This window comes from Betta splendens, chromosome 15, assembly GCF_900634795.4.
Source record: "Betta splendens chromosome 15, fBetSpl5.4, whole genome shotgun sequence".
NCBI classification, from domain to species: Eukaryota; Metazoa; Chordata; class Actinopteri; order Anabantiformes; family Osphronemidae; genus Betta; species Betta splendens.
In genome coordinates this window covers 304,133-319,844 of record NC_040895.2, presented here as the reverse complement: position 1 = coordinate 319,844, position 15,712 = coordinate 304,133, and the positions used below count along the sequence as shown (strand labels likewise).

The window sequence follows — 15,712 nt, the reverse complement described above, 5'->3', positions numbered from 1 at the left end:
TGGTGGCATCAACCATCCTGTACGGTGTGGTCTGCTGGGGCAGCAGCATCACAGTGAGGGACTGGAAGAGACTGGAAAGGATCATCAAGAAGTCCAGCTCTGTCCTGGGCTGCACTCTGGACACGTTGCAGGAGGTGGGTGAGAGAAGGGTCCTGGCTAAACTGACATCCATCATGGACCAGGACTCTCACCCACTGGAGGACTCACTGTCTGCCCTGGAGAGCAGCTTCAGTAGCAGACTGATCCACCCTTACTGTGTGAAGGAGAGATATCGTAGATCCTTCCTACCTGCTGCTGTCAGACTGTATAATCAGAACTGTTGACCACGTCCCACTACAGTCACTCACCCACTGCATCAGTGGTTTATATAGCAACCTGCTCTGCACAATATTTGTGTAAATCTGTGAACAATCATGTATATTGTTACCGGTACAAATCTTATACCCATTACTGTGCAATAACCCTGCAATGACCTCATACTCACTCTAACTGTATTGTACTGCTTTGTACTGTGCCAACACAAACTGTTCTGTACCTGTATTCTCGCTCATCTGCACTGCTGTTGTGAGAAGTAATTTCCCCACTATTAAAGGTTTTCTTATTCTTATTCTTGTAAGAGTACACTCTCTCAATGTCCTTTCCCTGGATGTTCACCAAGGTTAGTGCAGAGTGTGTGTGCCTACAAAAGTCTACCACCAGCTCCTTGCAGGGAAGTGCATTAATCTGGAGGTAGTTCCACTGGCAACAGTCCTCAACGTTCTGAATCAGTTCTCTGTACTCTCTGTCATTGTCAGCTGTAATTAAGCCGACAATGGCAGAATCACCTGAGAACTTCTGCAGGTGACAGGATGCTGAGCTGGACATGAAGTTCATCTGCACATGTTTTGAGCTGCCTGAAACTGATGCCTTCTGGGCCCGAAGTCTTCCTCGCCTTGGTTCTGCTTTCTCATCCTGGACTTTTGTGAGGGGCAGTGTAAGGGATGGAGGGGGGAGGGGGCTGAGGGCTGTGCTGTCAGAGGTGTTGGAATGGCTCACAGTGGGGTTAGAGGTCGTTGAATGCAGCAGTGGAAACAGGGTGGGGCGGGGTAACTGGTCGAATCTATTGAAAAACAGATTCAGGTCATTAACCCACTTCTGGTCTCCCTCAGCCTGAGTGCCGGGCTCCTTGTATCCAGTGACGGTTCTCGCCTTTCCCTGCCTGATGTTGCGTCTCAGCTCCTTCTGCGCAGCTTTTAGCTCCACCTTGTTGCCTGATTTAAAAGCTCTCTTCTCCTTCAAGAGGGCATTTATCTGAGGAGTAATCCAGGGTTTATTGTTGGAGAAGTGCCATACTGACCTGATGGGTATGGATGTTCTCCACACAGAAATTGATATAGTCCGTTATACAGTCCGTTAAACAGTCAATGTCCTCCCCATGTGGACTACACAGTTCCCACACAATAGTGTCAAAACAGTCCTTCAGAGCCTCCTCGGTCTCATCAGTCCATGTCCTCACTGTGCGGGAGACAGCTGGTTGCCTGCATACAAAGGGTTTGTACACAGGCAGGACCAAACCAGGTTGTGGTCAGATCTTCCTAAGGGGGGGAGTGCAGTGTAGGCCTTCTTGGAGTTGGGATACAGTAAGTCCAATGTTCTGTTGTCTCTGGTGAGGCATGAGACATACTGGGTGAATGTTGGCAGTGTGGACGATAGAGGGGCATGGTTGAAGTCTCCCGAGATGAGTAGAAGGGCATTAGGGCTCTGGGTCAGTAGTTAATTTACCAGAGAGTGCAGAACATCCTCCTCCCTCATACCATCTTGTTAGGAAACGATCTCACGTTCCCCATGACGATGGCAGGCAGGGTGGGTCGGTATTGTCTCCTTTTAGCCCGACACAGAGCTCCAACTCGGGGTCCCCGTCTTTTCCGCTTCAGCTCGCAAGGAATCTCAGGCCTTCCTCGGTGTAGCGTCGGCACGTCGCAGAACGCTAACAGCTGGTCCCTGGTGTAAAAAATGGTACCGTTGCTGCGTGCAGCGTTCCCAGACGCAAGAGCGTAAAGTGTAGAAACAATTAAAAAGAACAGAGAAAATTCAGTCAATTTGACCCCCATAGTGCAGTACCCACATTCACACACTTCTACACGCAAGATTAGTCTCTTACATCAACATGAAGCGTCTAATGCAATAATTGTTTATTAATCATTGCAATGGTCACTCCTATTAACACCAATTCCTGTTATGGTGCATCACCCACAATGCATTATGCTATAAATTTGCATATATTGTTGAATGCAGTAATGTTGAATTAATTCCTTAAAAACATCGCCTCAACTATATGAAAGACCAGGTAGTTTAAAAAAGCTTAATGTCTACACCTGCACTTATGGGGAATCAAAAGTGCAATGAACTCATCAGTAATATGCATAGAGCTGCTGTGAGCATTAGCAGTTTGACTTATAAGTGCTACTGAGCTCAATCCCTTATCTGCTGCAGCTGCGCCGATTTCATGGGGACGGTGCTCCACAAGCAGGGACCTCCACTGATCAGCACAAATAGCTGCAGTGAGGCTGATTCCCACCCCAGTTTAACAGGCTTGTTACACCAAAACCATAAAGGTTATCGCAAAAATAACTTCACTTCACTTTATGGATCCCAATACTTCAATGAGCACCTGGTGTGCGTTTTATGCTTGCGGATTGAAAATTGTGGCCACAGTCGCAATTTAAAAATTCCTGTCCCTCTGTGATTTTACCCAGAAGTCAGAGAGTATTTTCAATTGGAGTGAATTGAAGGATTTCTGGAATTCTCTCTCTTTGAAATATTCTATTTAACTATTTGTAATTAATCAATTAAAATATTACTTAAACTACCTGATTAGTTGAATGTATAGCTTATCAGATCTTCAAAGAAGAAGCTGCAGAGCTGAACGTACACAAATAAAACAAAAGCAGTTTGATTTCAATAAAGAATTTTACACATGACTGTACATCCTTCCTCTGAAAGTTGTTGAAAGGCTTGTTCCAGTCAGGTTTCGAACTAAGAATTCCTGCATCAGAGTCATACTCTTTTGCTACTCAGCCACACTAACTGCTTATATCACTGCTCAGAAGAGCTGTAAACACCCTACTCGAAAAACTGAAACTTTCTAAAAGTTCTTCATCTATGATATATATTACTAATATAGTGATACATTAAGCACATAACACAATTTAGCTGGGAAACAAATATTTATATTATGATTGCATAAACATGACTCATATGGGAATTAAACCCAGACCACCCACTCCACAGTCAAGAACTTAAACCGTTGAGCTACAGGATATACCAGCTGAAAGACGACTTGGCTGAAGAGCTTCCTCCAGATGGAAAGAAATGCTTAGCGAGTTTAAGATATTTATTTTATTACACAAAGACTTGAATATTGCAACAGTCATCTTCCAGCCCTGCTTAACAGGCTTGTTGCAGCAAAACCATAAGGGTTATCACAAAAAAATAACTTCACTTTATGAATCCCAAGGCTTCAATGAGCAACTGGTATGAGTTAGGTTTGTGGAGTGAAAATTGTGGCCACAGTTACAATTTAAAACTTCTAATCCTCCTTCATTTTTCCACAGAGGTCTTACGGGTAAATGCATTAGAGTCTATGGGAGGATTTCTGGAACTCTCTGTGCTTTGAGGCAGATACAGACTAAAGTATAGTTTTGATGGCTTAGCCAGGCACATCATTGGTAAGAAGACAAGTATGACTACAAACGAGTGAAGAAAACACGTTGATAGAGTGAAAACTCTGTGACATCACCCACTCAATCAGACGCAACAACACAAATGGAAAAACTGAGAATACCTCAAAAACTACCATATGCTTGAACTGCTATAACTCAGAATCTGTTAAAAATATCAAAAAGCTAAACAAGACATTAACAGTTGAATAGTTGAAGATTGTTTTGTAGTTTAAATGGTGTCTGTAGGTTAAGGTGCGTTGAAGAAGTTAAAGCTGAAAGCAGACAAAGCTGAAGAGGATTTGAAACGCTTCCATTCATTTCAATGGGGAAAAAAGTTGAAAAAGCTTAATAACTTGTAAAATATGAAGCATATGAATGAGAAGTATTAGCACACTTCTCCTTAAATAGCTGAACATTTTGATATTGGAATGGTTTCTGTAGCTGAAAGGATGCGGGAGTAGTTAGGTGCGGAAAAACTTACGGAAGAACAAAAATAAGTAGATAAAGCATTTCCATAAGAAAATGCAAAGTAAAAACTTCCATGCTAAATGTATTGCTGAAGAATTGCTGAAAATAGCTGAAACATTTAAAACAAAAATTTGGATTGATGGTGGATTGGAAGTGTATGCTTAATTACTAAATTGTAAAATAGTCAAACAATAAAGTCAAAATAAACCAGTTGAAAGCAGAAATATTGCTATATAAAGCTGAAGATCTGAATTTGTGCTTTTATTTTGAAAGGTGTGTGTGGTTAATTGCTAAAGTGTAAAACAGTGTGAATGACTGGTCACAGATGACCCTTTTATAATATAATTTAATATAATATAGCTGAAAGTTGCTGATATATTAACTATATAACTCAATTTATCTGAAGGAAATCAGTGTAGTTATATCAAGAACTGAACATAAACATGCTTTATTATACTGTAAAATATTCTAATTAACTATTTGTAATTAATCATTTGAAACATTAATGAAACTACCCGATGGGTTTAATGGATAGCTGATCAGATCTGCAAAGAAGTTGCAGAGCTGAATGTGCACAAAAAAACAATAGCAGTTTGATTTTAATAAAAGCTATTTCACACACAACCACAGTGCTGTAAATCCTTCTTCTGAAGCTAAAGGTGGCTGAACCATTTAAAGCCCGAATGAATGTATTTGAAAAGTAAGAGGAGTTAAATAGAACTGAATATTTGCAGAAGAAGATGAAGTGTGCAGGTATTTGCTAAAAAGTAATATAGCCATATTAAATAGTAAACTAGTTGAAAACTGAAATATTACTATTTATAGATAAAATCTCGATTGGTGCATTTATTTTGAAAGGATAAGGAGGAATCATAGGAAGGTAATTGCTAAGCAGTAAAAGAGTCTCATTAACTAGTCAAATTTATGCATTCAAAAGCAAGCAAAAAATAGCGCTATTAAAGCTAAAGATATGGATTGGTGCTTTAATTTTAAAATAATTTGTAGAAGGTGTGTGTGCTTAATTGCTAAACTATTAAATAATCTTATTACCTAGTCTCAGTTAACCTTTCAAATGTAGAAATGGTGCTACAAAAGCTAAAGATTTAGACTGGTATTTTAAAAGGATTTCGTTGAGGTGTGTGTATGCTTAAGACCTAAACCTTAAAATAGTCTTATTAACTAACCACAATTGCTTATTAAAAGGCAAAAATAGTGCTATTAAGGCTAAATATATAGATTGGTGCATTTATTTTGAAATGACTTGGACAACGTGTATATGATTAACAAACAAAAAGCTGAAGGTTGCAATAGTAAAAAAATAGACCTGATGCAAAGGTGAATATGGTAATGGAAAATGAATCATCACTCATAGATTAACAGAGGTTAACAGTAAAAAAGACCCATTAAGTAATCATATTTAAAGCTCCCTGATCATACAGCTTTTCACTTGAAAAAATATTGGACTTCAATGTCTCAGTAAGGTCTCTGTAAATTTTCATCCCATAAAACCCTTTAGATCGTCCACACTGCCACATTGGAGGAAGCATGTTAAACAGTGTCAAGGAGCGGTGTGAGCAAAGATGGTGGACCCACATGCACAGCTTCAGGAGACTCTCAGGTTCAAACAGAGAGAGTTTAATGTTCTCAGTGGTTTGGTACAAGCAGAGATCAGAACCGTGTGAGCAGAGTAGCAAAAGAACAAAGACAGCAGGCAGGTAATCAAAGTGCAGGAATAATAACGAAACAAACTCTTACGAAGAAACTCAATAAACTCTATGAACTCTAACGATCTAGCAGGGAAGAAAGGTAAGTGCGGGTAGTTATATACTGAAAAAAAGACCGTATTGAAAGCAGCTGTGTGATCACATGACTAGGATGTAAAGCAGGAAAAGAGCATAACAGAACGGAAACAAAATAAAACAGGAAATGTCTAACGAAACCCCAGATTGTGACAAACAGTAATATAGTCTTATTCACTAATCATAATTAACCAGTCAAAAGCAGTAAATGTGCTATTCAGTGTTGTGATTTGGATTGGTGCTTTTTTTTTTGAAAGGATATGGAGGAAGTGTGTGCATATTTACTAAACTGTAAAATAGGCATATAATAAAGTCAAAATAAAACAGTTATAAGCAGAAATCTTGCTATATAAAGCCGAAGATCTGAATTTGTGCTTTTATTTTGAAAAGTGTGTGTGGTTAATTGCTAAAGTGTAAAACTGCGAATGACTAGTCACAAATGACCCTTTTATAATATAGCTGAAAGTTTATGATATATTAAATATATAACTCAATTTATGTGAAGGAAATCAATGTAGTCATATTAAGAACTGAATGCATAAACATGCCTCCAATAGGTATTAAAACCAGATGTCCTACTCCCGAATCAAAGACTTATACCATTGAGCCACAAGATATGAGTGGTGGATGAAGAAAAAGCTGAAGCAGTTAAAAGATTTTCTACGAAAGCTAGTGGTTTTGACTTATGCACTAATTCTGAAAGGATTTTGGGGATGTGTGTGCTTAACTGGTAAAAAACAGTTTCAGTAACTATCCAATGAAATGCAGAAAAGATGCTAATAAGCAACTGGATTGCTTTTATTGGGAAAAGATTTTGCGAGGGAGTGTGGGTTTTCATTATACAGTAAAATATTCTAATTAACCATTTGCAATTAATCAGTTAAAACATTACTGAAACTACCTGATGAGTTGAAAGCTGATCAGATCTGCAAAGAAAAAGTTGCAAAGCTGAATGTGCACAAATAAAACAAAATCAGTTTGATTTCAAATAAAAATATAAAGAAAATATTTCATATATATATTAAAGGTTTTGCACGTGACTACAGTCCCATAAAGTGGGACTCTCTGTGCTTTGAGAGTCCCACTTTGTAAATTTGTAAATACTTTACCGTAAATGTCATTACGGTAAAGTATAATAATGCAGCTTCCGTTTAAAGGACACATTGTCTATGTCTTACTGTTTTAACTGTTTAACTTGACCACCTTAAAAGTGGTCAAAGCGGTTTATTTTGCAGAGCAGGAGTTATTTTCGTTTTCATTCAGTAAAAAACGTTAACATTTATTGTGCGTAATAAGCACATGTAAAACAAACAAACTGCTGCATTAATGTGTTGTTGATCTGCTGACATTCTGACGCGCCATAGAGAAAGATTTAATACAATGTATTTATTTATATTAAGTAAAATCCTCTTACAGATTTTATGTGAACGTCCATAAGAACGGCGTTTAAAAGCAGTGAAGTGAAAGGTTTTTAATGTCAAGAGTATAAGAAAAAAGACCATTGGTTATAGAAGCAAGATGTTGTTGAATTAGTAGGGTATCAGATCAGGGGACTCTGCCGGTGTGCGCACCCAGTTGATTACATCCACCTCTAGAAAGGCTCTTGCAGCGACTTGTTTGGGGTCATTGTCCTGGAAAAAACGATGCCGTGTTTCAATATACTTTCTAATATACAGTATGTGCTTAAGCTACTTTCAGATATGTTTAAAATGTTTCAGCTATTCTTAGCAGTTCTTCAGCAATACATTCAGCATGGAAGCATTCACTGTGCACTTTTCCTAAGGAAATGCTTTATCTATTTTTTTCTTAGTATTTCGCCCCGTTTTTCGATCGTCTTAACTTTCATCATAGAAACGTTGTTCAACTTTCTAAACGTGTCTTCTTTAGGAGATGGGGGCTATTGTTTTTCATGTTTTCAGCTGTTCAACTTTTAACATTATTCAGCTTTTCCCGTCGTTTTCTTTATAATGGTCGTCTATGGGAATCATTGTTCAACTTTTTGTCAACTTGGCTCTTTTCATCAGCGTCTGTCATTCACATACTTTGGCGTAGAAACGTCATTTTAACTTCAGAAGCGTCTATCATCTTTCAATGTTCTCTGTGTGAATCTGCATCCTTTTACATTCAACACTTTTCAACTTTTGAGCGTTTAAACATCGGGTGGTTTTTGATAAATTTTCAGCTTTTCTATTAGTGTGTATTGCGTGAGCTAGAGTGCGTGATGTCACAGCTAGAGTGAGAGGGCGCGCTCTTTTAAGACTAAACGTCTGTCTTTAACTCATCACTACAGCCACAATTTTCATTTTTTTAGTTAATTGTAGTAATACTTGTCTTCTTTCTAATGATATGTCTGGCTATACCCTCAGACCTATACTATTGCTGAATTTCTCCCATAGACTAATGATAATTTTTGGCAGATGTCTGGGGAGAGAAACAGGAGGAGACATATTTTGAAATTGCAACTGTGGCTACAAGCTTTTGACCTCAAACATAAACTTAACTCCAGTTGTTCAGGCAAGCCTTGGGATTCATAAATTGAAAATATTTTTGTAATAACTATTATGGTTTTGCTGGAATAAGCCTATTTATCAAGGGTGAGAGTCTCAGAGCAGAGTGAGCCTGATTTTCCCGCCTTTCGCTTCTTTTGACTCACAGGTCAAACTCCTGATGCTCACAGTACACAGCAATTCCATGCATATTAATGATTAGTCAACTACACTATTAGATTTTGTAATAATTAAGCACACACTTCCTTTAAATCCTTTCAAAATAAAGCACCAAGCCAAATATTTAGCTTTAATAGCAATATTTCTGCTTTTGGCTGGGTAATTATGACTATTTAAAGATAGATTACCAGTTTAGTAATTACCCACACATGCTTCCCCTATGTCATTTTTATATAAAAAAGCACCAATGCAATTTATAAGCTTTAACTGCACTGTTTTTTACTTTGAATGGTTAATTGTGACTATTTAAAGACTAATTGACAGTTACGTTATTACCCCCACATGTTTCCTGTAAATCCTTTCAAAAAAAAAAGCACAAATGCAATTTATTTGCTTTAAGTTTCTGATTCTGACTGAATAATTACCAATCATTACTGAGACTATTTTATAGTTCAGTAAATAACCACACACACACACTTATTATGGTGCTTTTATTCTGAAAGGGTTTAATGTAAAGCTTTTGCTTTAATATGGCTGTTTTTGCTTTTGAATGATAAATTATGAGCATTTAACGAGTATTTTATAGTTTAGTAATTACTCACACACAACCTCTAAATCATTTAAAAATAAAAGGACTAATGTCATTTATTACCTTAAATGGCAAGATTTTTGGTTCTGACTGGTAAATTATAACTAGTTATTAACTTATTAAACCAGGTAATTAACTACAAATACTTCCTCAAATCCTTTCAAATTAAAAAGCTAGTCAGCTTTTTCATTAATGTCAACAATGCTCCTTGGTCAACTTTTTAATCTTTGACATCTTTTTACCTCGGTTAACTTTTGAATCATTGTCATCTTTTTAATCTTGTCATCGTTTCAGCATGGTCATCTTTTTAATCGTGATCTCTTTAATGTGTCCAGTCTCTGGTCCAACCATCCTGCCTCTGTCCAGTCTCTGGTCCAATCATCCTGTCTATGCTCTGTTGTTGCTTGTTGTTGCTGTGCTTTTCTGTTTCTCTCTCTTCCCTCACCCCAACCGGCCGAGGCAGATGGCCGCCCACATCCAGCCTGGTTCTGCTGCAGGTTTCTTCCTCATTAGAGAGGGAGTTTTTGCACTCCACTGTTGCTGTCAATTTGTGTTAAGGCTTGCTGTATTTTGGATTTAGTTGGGTTTAGTTGTGTAAGGTCTTAAACCTTACCTTGTTAAGTGCCTTGAGACACAACCTTATTGTGATTTGACACCATATAAATAAAACTGAATTGAATTGAACTGAAATGGCTGATGGTACATTTTGCTTTGTAGGTCCACACAAGTCTGCTCCCAGTGCATCTTTGGTAAAACGGGCGAGCAAGAACACTTCTGTAAAATATTTATTTTAAATATAAAGGTGCATAGATTTCTGGCTGCTTTGTGATGGTGCTTAGTTGGATAGTTAGGTTATCTAAAACTGCATAAAAAACATACTGCTACCTGTACTTTCGTGCTATACCCCGTTTTAAGCTGATCCAGTAGTGAGGAGGAATAGGACAAGAAATAGGTCTTTGTGGCATTTACAGAGCATACTGACATTTATATAGGCTACTTAAGAGTGCATTTACAATGTCCAGTGCATCGTCTTTCATCACGGGATTATTAGTTTAATAAAACTGAGACGACGTGGTTGTGTGACCGAGTATAAAGTTTCCGTCAACATTCTCTGTACATACGAATCGGATGCTAACTTCCGTGCTAACTAAGCGTTGTGTTGACAACTGCAGTTTCAACAATGTTGGTTGGGCTACATGTAGTCTTCTGGCCTGTGTGGGTTTTTATCAAACATGCATTGACAGCAGGCATAAAATCAGTTGTGGTAATGGTCTGCTGTGTATAATGGGCACTTGCTGATTTCTGTGTCAAAGATATAACATTGGCGTTCTTGTGCTTTCCATATCAGTTCGGTTGTTCTCGTCTGCGCCTGGTGTTATCGCGGGAGGTAGGCAAAAGTTACGCCAACTTCGTTTACCTATCATGTAACTGACAGCAAGCCTAGCCTTGAGTTCTCAGTGCGGATGGTGAATAGCCTCAGTTACGGTAACGGGCGAAGAGGAAGCCGCTGAAGGATTGGTATTGGCAGGAGAGTGATAAGTTAGTTAGGGGTTAAACGCGTGGATTTAGTGGTATTGCGTGGATCACTGGATTCTTAGAAACCATAGAAAGGAAGGGAACATAAGGAAAGATGGCGGCCGCGGCCTCGCCGGGCTCCGGCTCGTCCACCTGCTCAGACTGGATTGTACTGAGAGACGGCTGCCTGCGTTGCGACGAGGAGGGCCTGCGAAGCCTTTCGTACCACCCGGCCCTTAACGCTATCTTGGCCGTTACTAGTCGCGGCAGTATCAAAGTGATTGACGGCACTTCAGGAGCGATTCTGCAGGCTTCGGCTTTGCACGGTAAGCGCCGGTGTTCCCCGTCAAACCCTGACTCCAATAGTTTTAGGTTGGACTGTCTGTCAACAGAGGCTTAACACGACACAGGCAGAGTTGCGCCGTTAGCTAGCGTAAACATCGGACCAACAATTAGTCAAACTAAGAGTCTTTTGTTAGCCAGACATCTGTGGACAAATTAAGATATTCATTACTCACTGCTGTGGTTTATTAATGCTTATGGTGGCGGGAGAATGACATATCTACTCATGTAAGCTAATAGCCCAATAGTTAGCTTAGCAAAGTGCCAGTTAGCCGGGTAACCTCTCTTGATAGAATATTTTACTTTGGTGGTCAGACTAATATATAAGATGTCGATATCAGATCTGTTTATACCGTTTGTTGACACCAAAAGTTACATATAGCTTAAGTAGCAGTACAGTGTGTCAATCTCAATTACAGCCGCAAAACAAGCTAGCGGCTCTCCGCTTTATCGTGCCTCCCTGTTATAGGTCATATCTATGTTGATTATACACTGACTTGAACATGTAAAGATTTAGTAGTGTAGGCTTGTTTTTTTTTATTGATTAGAATAGTATCCCCTGATGATGCATTCTAGCATGAATATCCTTACACAATACACTTACAGGACTCTACATGTTCAAATTATGTAGTAAGGAAAAAAGTAACTATGTTCTGGTTGATGGGCATGTTTACACATCGTAGCATGCGCCTTCTATAAGTATTAGTTAAGACAACAACGACAACTTTTGACTTTTCATTGGGCTTTTAAAAATCTACCACATTCTTTGTTCATGTAGTTGTAAGGGTGTTTCCTGAAAGTAGTGGCCCACTATCCTCGTCCTTGTCTTATAGTGTTAAAATCATAGCTATTGAAATGGTATTGCTCATCTGATTTTAATGGATTATGTTTTACGTTGTTTGTCCATTGTCTCCTGTATCATTATTTGGCCCGATATTCTGCTACAGAAGTACACCAAGTTGATATTATATTTTAGTGAGAACTTACATTTGTACTCTGCATAACCTGCTTTAATCTATATTTAATATTAAAGAAGCTAGAAATAATGGTTTCAATTTTTATCTTTATAACAGTTAAACCCTATAAATAGTTTATACAAATTTTTCATCGTTTTGATGTAGACCACTGTAGACCACATGTAGAGTTTTTCTGGCACTTGGGCTTTTTTTGAGATTCAAAAAAATTTTATTAATCCCTCTCAGCTACAGCATGTAGGGGCTCCAGTTCCACCCCAGAACAGAACCAGCCCTTCTGATCAGTTTGTCCAGTCTGTTACTGTCTGCTACATTCATGCTGCTGCCCCAGCAGACCACATCTTAAAAAACTAAAAAAAAAACAATAATGCATTTGTATGAAAATACCAGGAATCTACTTATCACTAATTATTCTAATATTGCCTACAATTTTACGGAGCAAACCGCTTGAAAATTTCTTTAATTATTACTGAAGGTGGCAGTGTATTTCTGGTGGTCATTGGGGATGTGCTTCTTCCTCAAGCTTTTGACATTGAGTGTTGTGTTCTCTTCTGTTCTTGTTTTCCAGCGAAACCGTGCGGGCGTGTGAGGTGTCAGTACTTCCCTGCAGTGGACAAGGTGCTTTTTGTGGATGACTATGCAGTAGGATGCAGAAAAGATCTAAATGGTATCCTGCTCCTAGACACAGCTCTCCAGCCTCCTGTGGCTAAACCTGAGGATATGGTTCAGCTGGAGCTGCCAGTCACAGAAGTAAGAGGAGTAGTACACAGTTACCATGTTTTGCAGTTCTGAGCAACTGGAAAAAAATACAGATATTGTTGTTGTGATCTGGAATTTTTTGAGGTTTTTGTTAGTCATTTGACAGATGAGAACTGTGCAGACCTCTACAGAATACTTGGTAGTAACCCTATTATAGACTCAGGTCAGATAAGTTTTAAGATACTAGACCTTACATTTAGCTTAAGTCTGATAAATGCGGGAGCAATATATAAGTGTAGAGCAAAATAAAATAAAAAAATCCAATTACTACACTTGCTGGATAGGTGTGTGTGTGTGTATATATATTATACATTTTGTGTCTTTCAGGCCCAGCAGATGTTGTCAGCCTGTCAGGAAAAGATAGACGTATCCAACATAGAGGGCTATGAACAGTTTATCAGCCAGCTCAAAGAAGGCCTGAAGAGTACCTCACATGAGACGGCAGCCAATCACAAAGTGGCGAAGGTTAGTGTGATGGTGTAATAAAAATGTAATTTAGGTTTAAGCTCATTTTGGCTGCAGACACCTGGAAGTAACCACATTTTTCTGTATGTGTAATGTCGTGTTAGAAAAAAACTCATTTCTAAAATGTAGAGTAGGTGTGAACTACTTTTATAGTCATTGTAATTTGAACATGTGTCATGAACACAGCAATAAAACTTTCTAAAACACGCGGGCCCTAGTGCCGTTTTACTGTCTTACACTGTCTGAGTCGAAGTGTAAAGTAAACCTTTAAGCACAGCCATTTTGATAGCTCTACTTGTCATTAGGGTTAAGGAGGTAACATACTTGTGTAACTGTTAATAACCTGAGCACTAACACTGACATGAAGACCTAAAATTAATTTTAAAAGATTTTCTGTATTTTTAATCAAAGTTTTAGAAATCTTGCATAGCTGTGCAGTGTTTTTATGTTTAAATATGAACACTGCATTGTCTAAGAGACTTTAAAGGCACCAACTTTTATAATGTGTGTTGTGTATGCGTTTGAACTATTTGAACTAAGTTTCTGGCACAATTCATGCAGACAAAGAAGTTGCTTAGGCTGTGTTCTCTGTTGCCTCTTTATTCACCTACTCAGGAGATGTAATGGTTTGTGGATTTTTGTTTGAATATTTAACTGAAATTGCAGTATTATACTGTAGTTCCCTGCAGAGTAGTTCTTGTTAGTAGTTCAGAGTCTGTCCTGCACCTTCTACATATGCTGTATCACTATCCTGTTTGTTACAGTACTGAGTAAAGTTTGATTCATCTTTTTCTTTACCCTTTTAGTTAGCTGTGCTTTTAGTTATATTTTGTTTATATATTTTTTTATGCATTATATTGTTTCAGCAGTTCTGCTTGTGTTAGGCTTGTTTTTCTGAACTATAATAGTTAATAGTACCAACCTAATTAATAAGAATCTTTAAAGCTATGGCATTGCTGACTATCAAATGTGCCTTGGACAAGACACTGAATCACAAGTTGCCTTCTGTGTCATAATACAGTAAGTTGCATAGTCATTGGTGTATGAATGTGTGCATTAGTTTTTGTCTGCACAAATGGGTTAATGTGGAAGCAGTGCAATATACATATGAGTGTATGTACAGTATATACTGTACAATATAATGTACAGTAGTGCAACTTAATTGTAGTAGTGCAAACATGTGTAAAGGTGGCAGTGTATAAGTGAGGTCAGTTTTTCAGTGACAGTCCTGACAAAGGAGCTGTTCTTCAGTCTGTTTGTCCAGGCTCTCAGGCACCTGTTTCGTCTGCCTTCTTGGAAAAAGTGTGCCCTTTGTTAAGAACATTTTCAGCAAACGTTATAAGCAGAAGAGAGCTGGGTTTTGATGAGCCGTTGGGCTTTATGGTGTGAAGAAGTGCAGCTACAGTTTGTGAGGATGCTCTCAATGGCACCGCAGGAGAACTTCTTCAGTGTTATGTGAGACAGAGGTTACTTTTTGAGTTTGCTCAAGAAAAGCAGACAATGTTGTTCCTGGCTATGATGGAATAGTTCAGAAACCATGTGAAACCTCAGATGTGTACTTGGAGGGAATTAAAGCTGAGTCCTCCTTAACAGCAGCTTATCTGATGTGAATGGTAGCCTGGGTGTGACTGCCGGATCATCTGAAACCCCAAATCTCATTTGTCTTCTTGGTGTTCTGTGATTGGTTGGTGAGGAAGTCCAGGGTCCAGTTGCACAAGTGCTTGCTGATGTCAAGATGTCTCAGCTTCAAGATTAGCTTAGAAGGGCTAATGGTAAAGCTGAGCTGATACCAACAAACGGCATCCTGACGCAAGTATCAGGGTTGTCCAGGTAAGTCAGAGCAGAGTAAAGAACTGTGGAAATGGCGTTCTTGGTCAACTGCTTCGGGAAATAGGTAAATTGGTCTTGGTCCAGTGCATGGTAGGACACATTTGATTGCCATAATATATGTGGAAAAATAATCACCCATCTCAATATAGGTGACATGCATATTGTGTTTTACTTTAGGCAATGGATATTTTCTTATGCAATAGTTTGTGTCTCCTTGCTTCTCTTAGTGGGCGACAGTGACCTTCCATCTTCCCTATCATGTGCTGAAGCTGGTGGCCAGTGCCATTGTTAATGAGCTGAAGAAGATCAACCAGAACATAGCTGCCTTGTCTGTGGCCTCGTCCATCATGGATAGGCTCTCCTACCTCTTGGCAAGTGCTAGACCCGAGCTTGGGGTAGGCCCTGGACGTTCAGTGGATCGGTAAGCAAGCGCTTAAAATCATGACTACAGTTAAAAATGTCAACAACTTTCATTTATACATTTGCTTTTTTTCTTGCCACTTGTTTTCACACTAACCAGTGACACACTTCCATGTGTTAAATGCTTCTATAGGCCAAAACAGAGACATACAGTAGAGGAGCTTTTCCTTTCGGCCAGGGGTCT

General features: G+C 38.7%; 1 protein-coding gene across 3 annotated transcripts in view; it reads left to right on the top strand.

Moving 5' to 3' along the window:
- The first annotated feature begins 10,612 nt into the window (after window positions 1–10,612).
- The window catches only part of birc6 (baculoviral IAP repeat containing 6), a 100,267-nt gene continuing 95,167 nt past the window's right edge, over window positions 10,613–15,712 (top strand). For 2 of the 3 annotated variants that reach the window (XM_029127536.3, XM_055502776.1), the window contains exons 1-4: window positions 10,613–11,064; window positions 12,623–12,804; window positions 13,141–13,278; window positions 15,336–15,529. In XM_029127536.3, the coding sequence (XP_028983369.1) occupies window positions 10,854–11,064; window positions 12,623–12,804; window positions 13,141–13,278; window positions 15,336–15,529 (725 nt within the window). In that variant the 5' untranslated portion in view covers window positions 10,613–10,853. The remainder of the gene's footprint in view (window positions 11,065–12,622; window positions 12,805–13,140; window positions 13,279–15,335; window positions 15,530–15,712) is intronic. The other variant, XM_029127535.3, reaches the window with a different exon arrangement.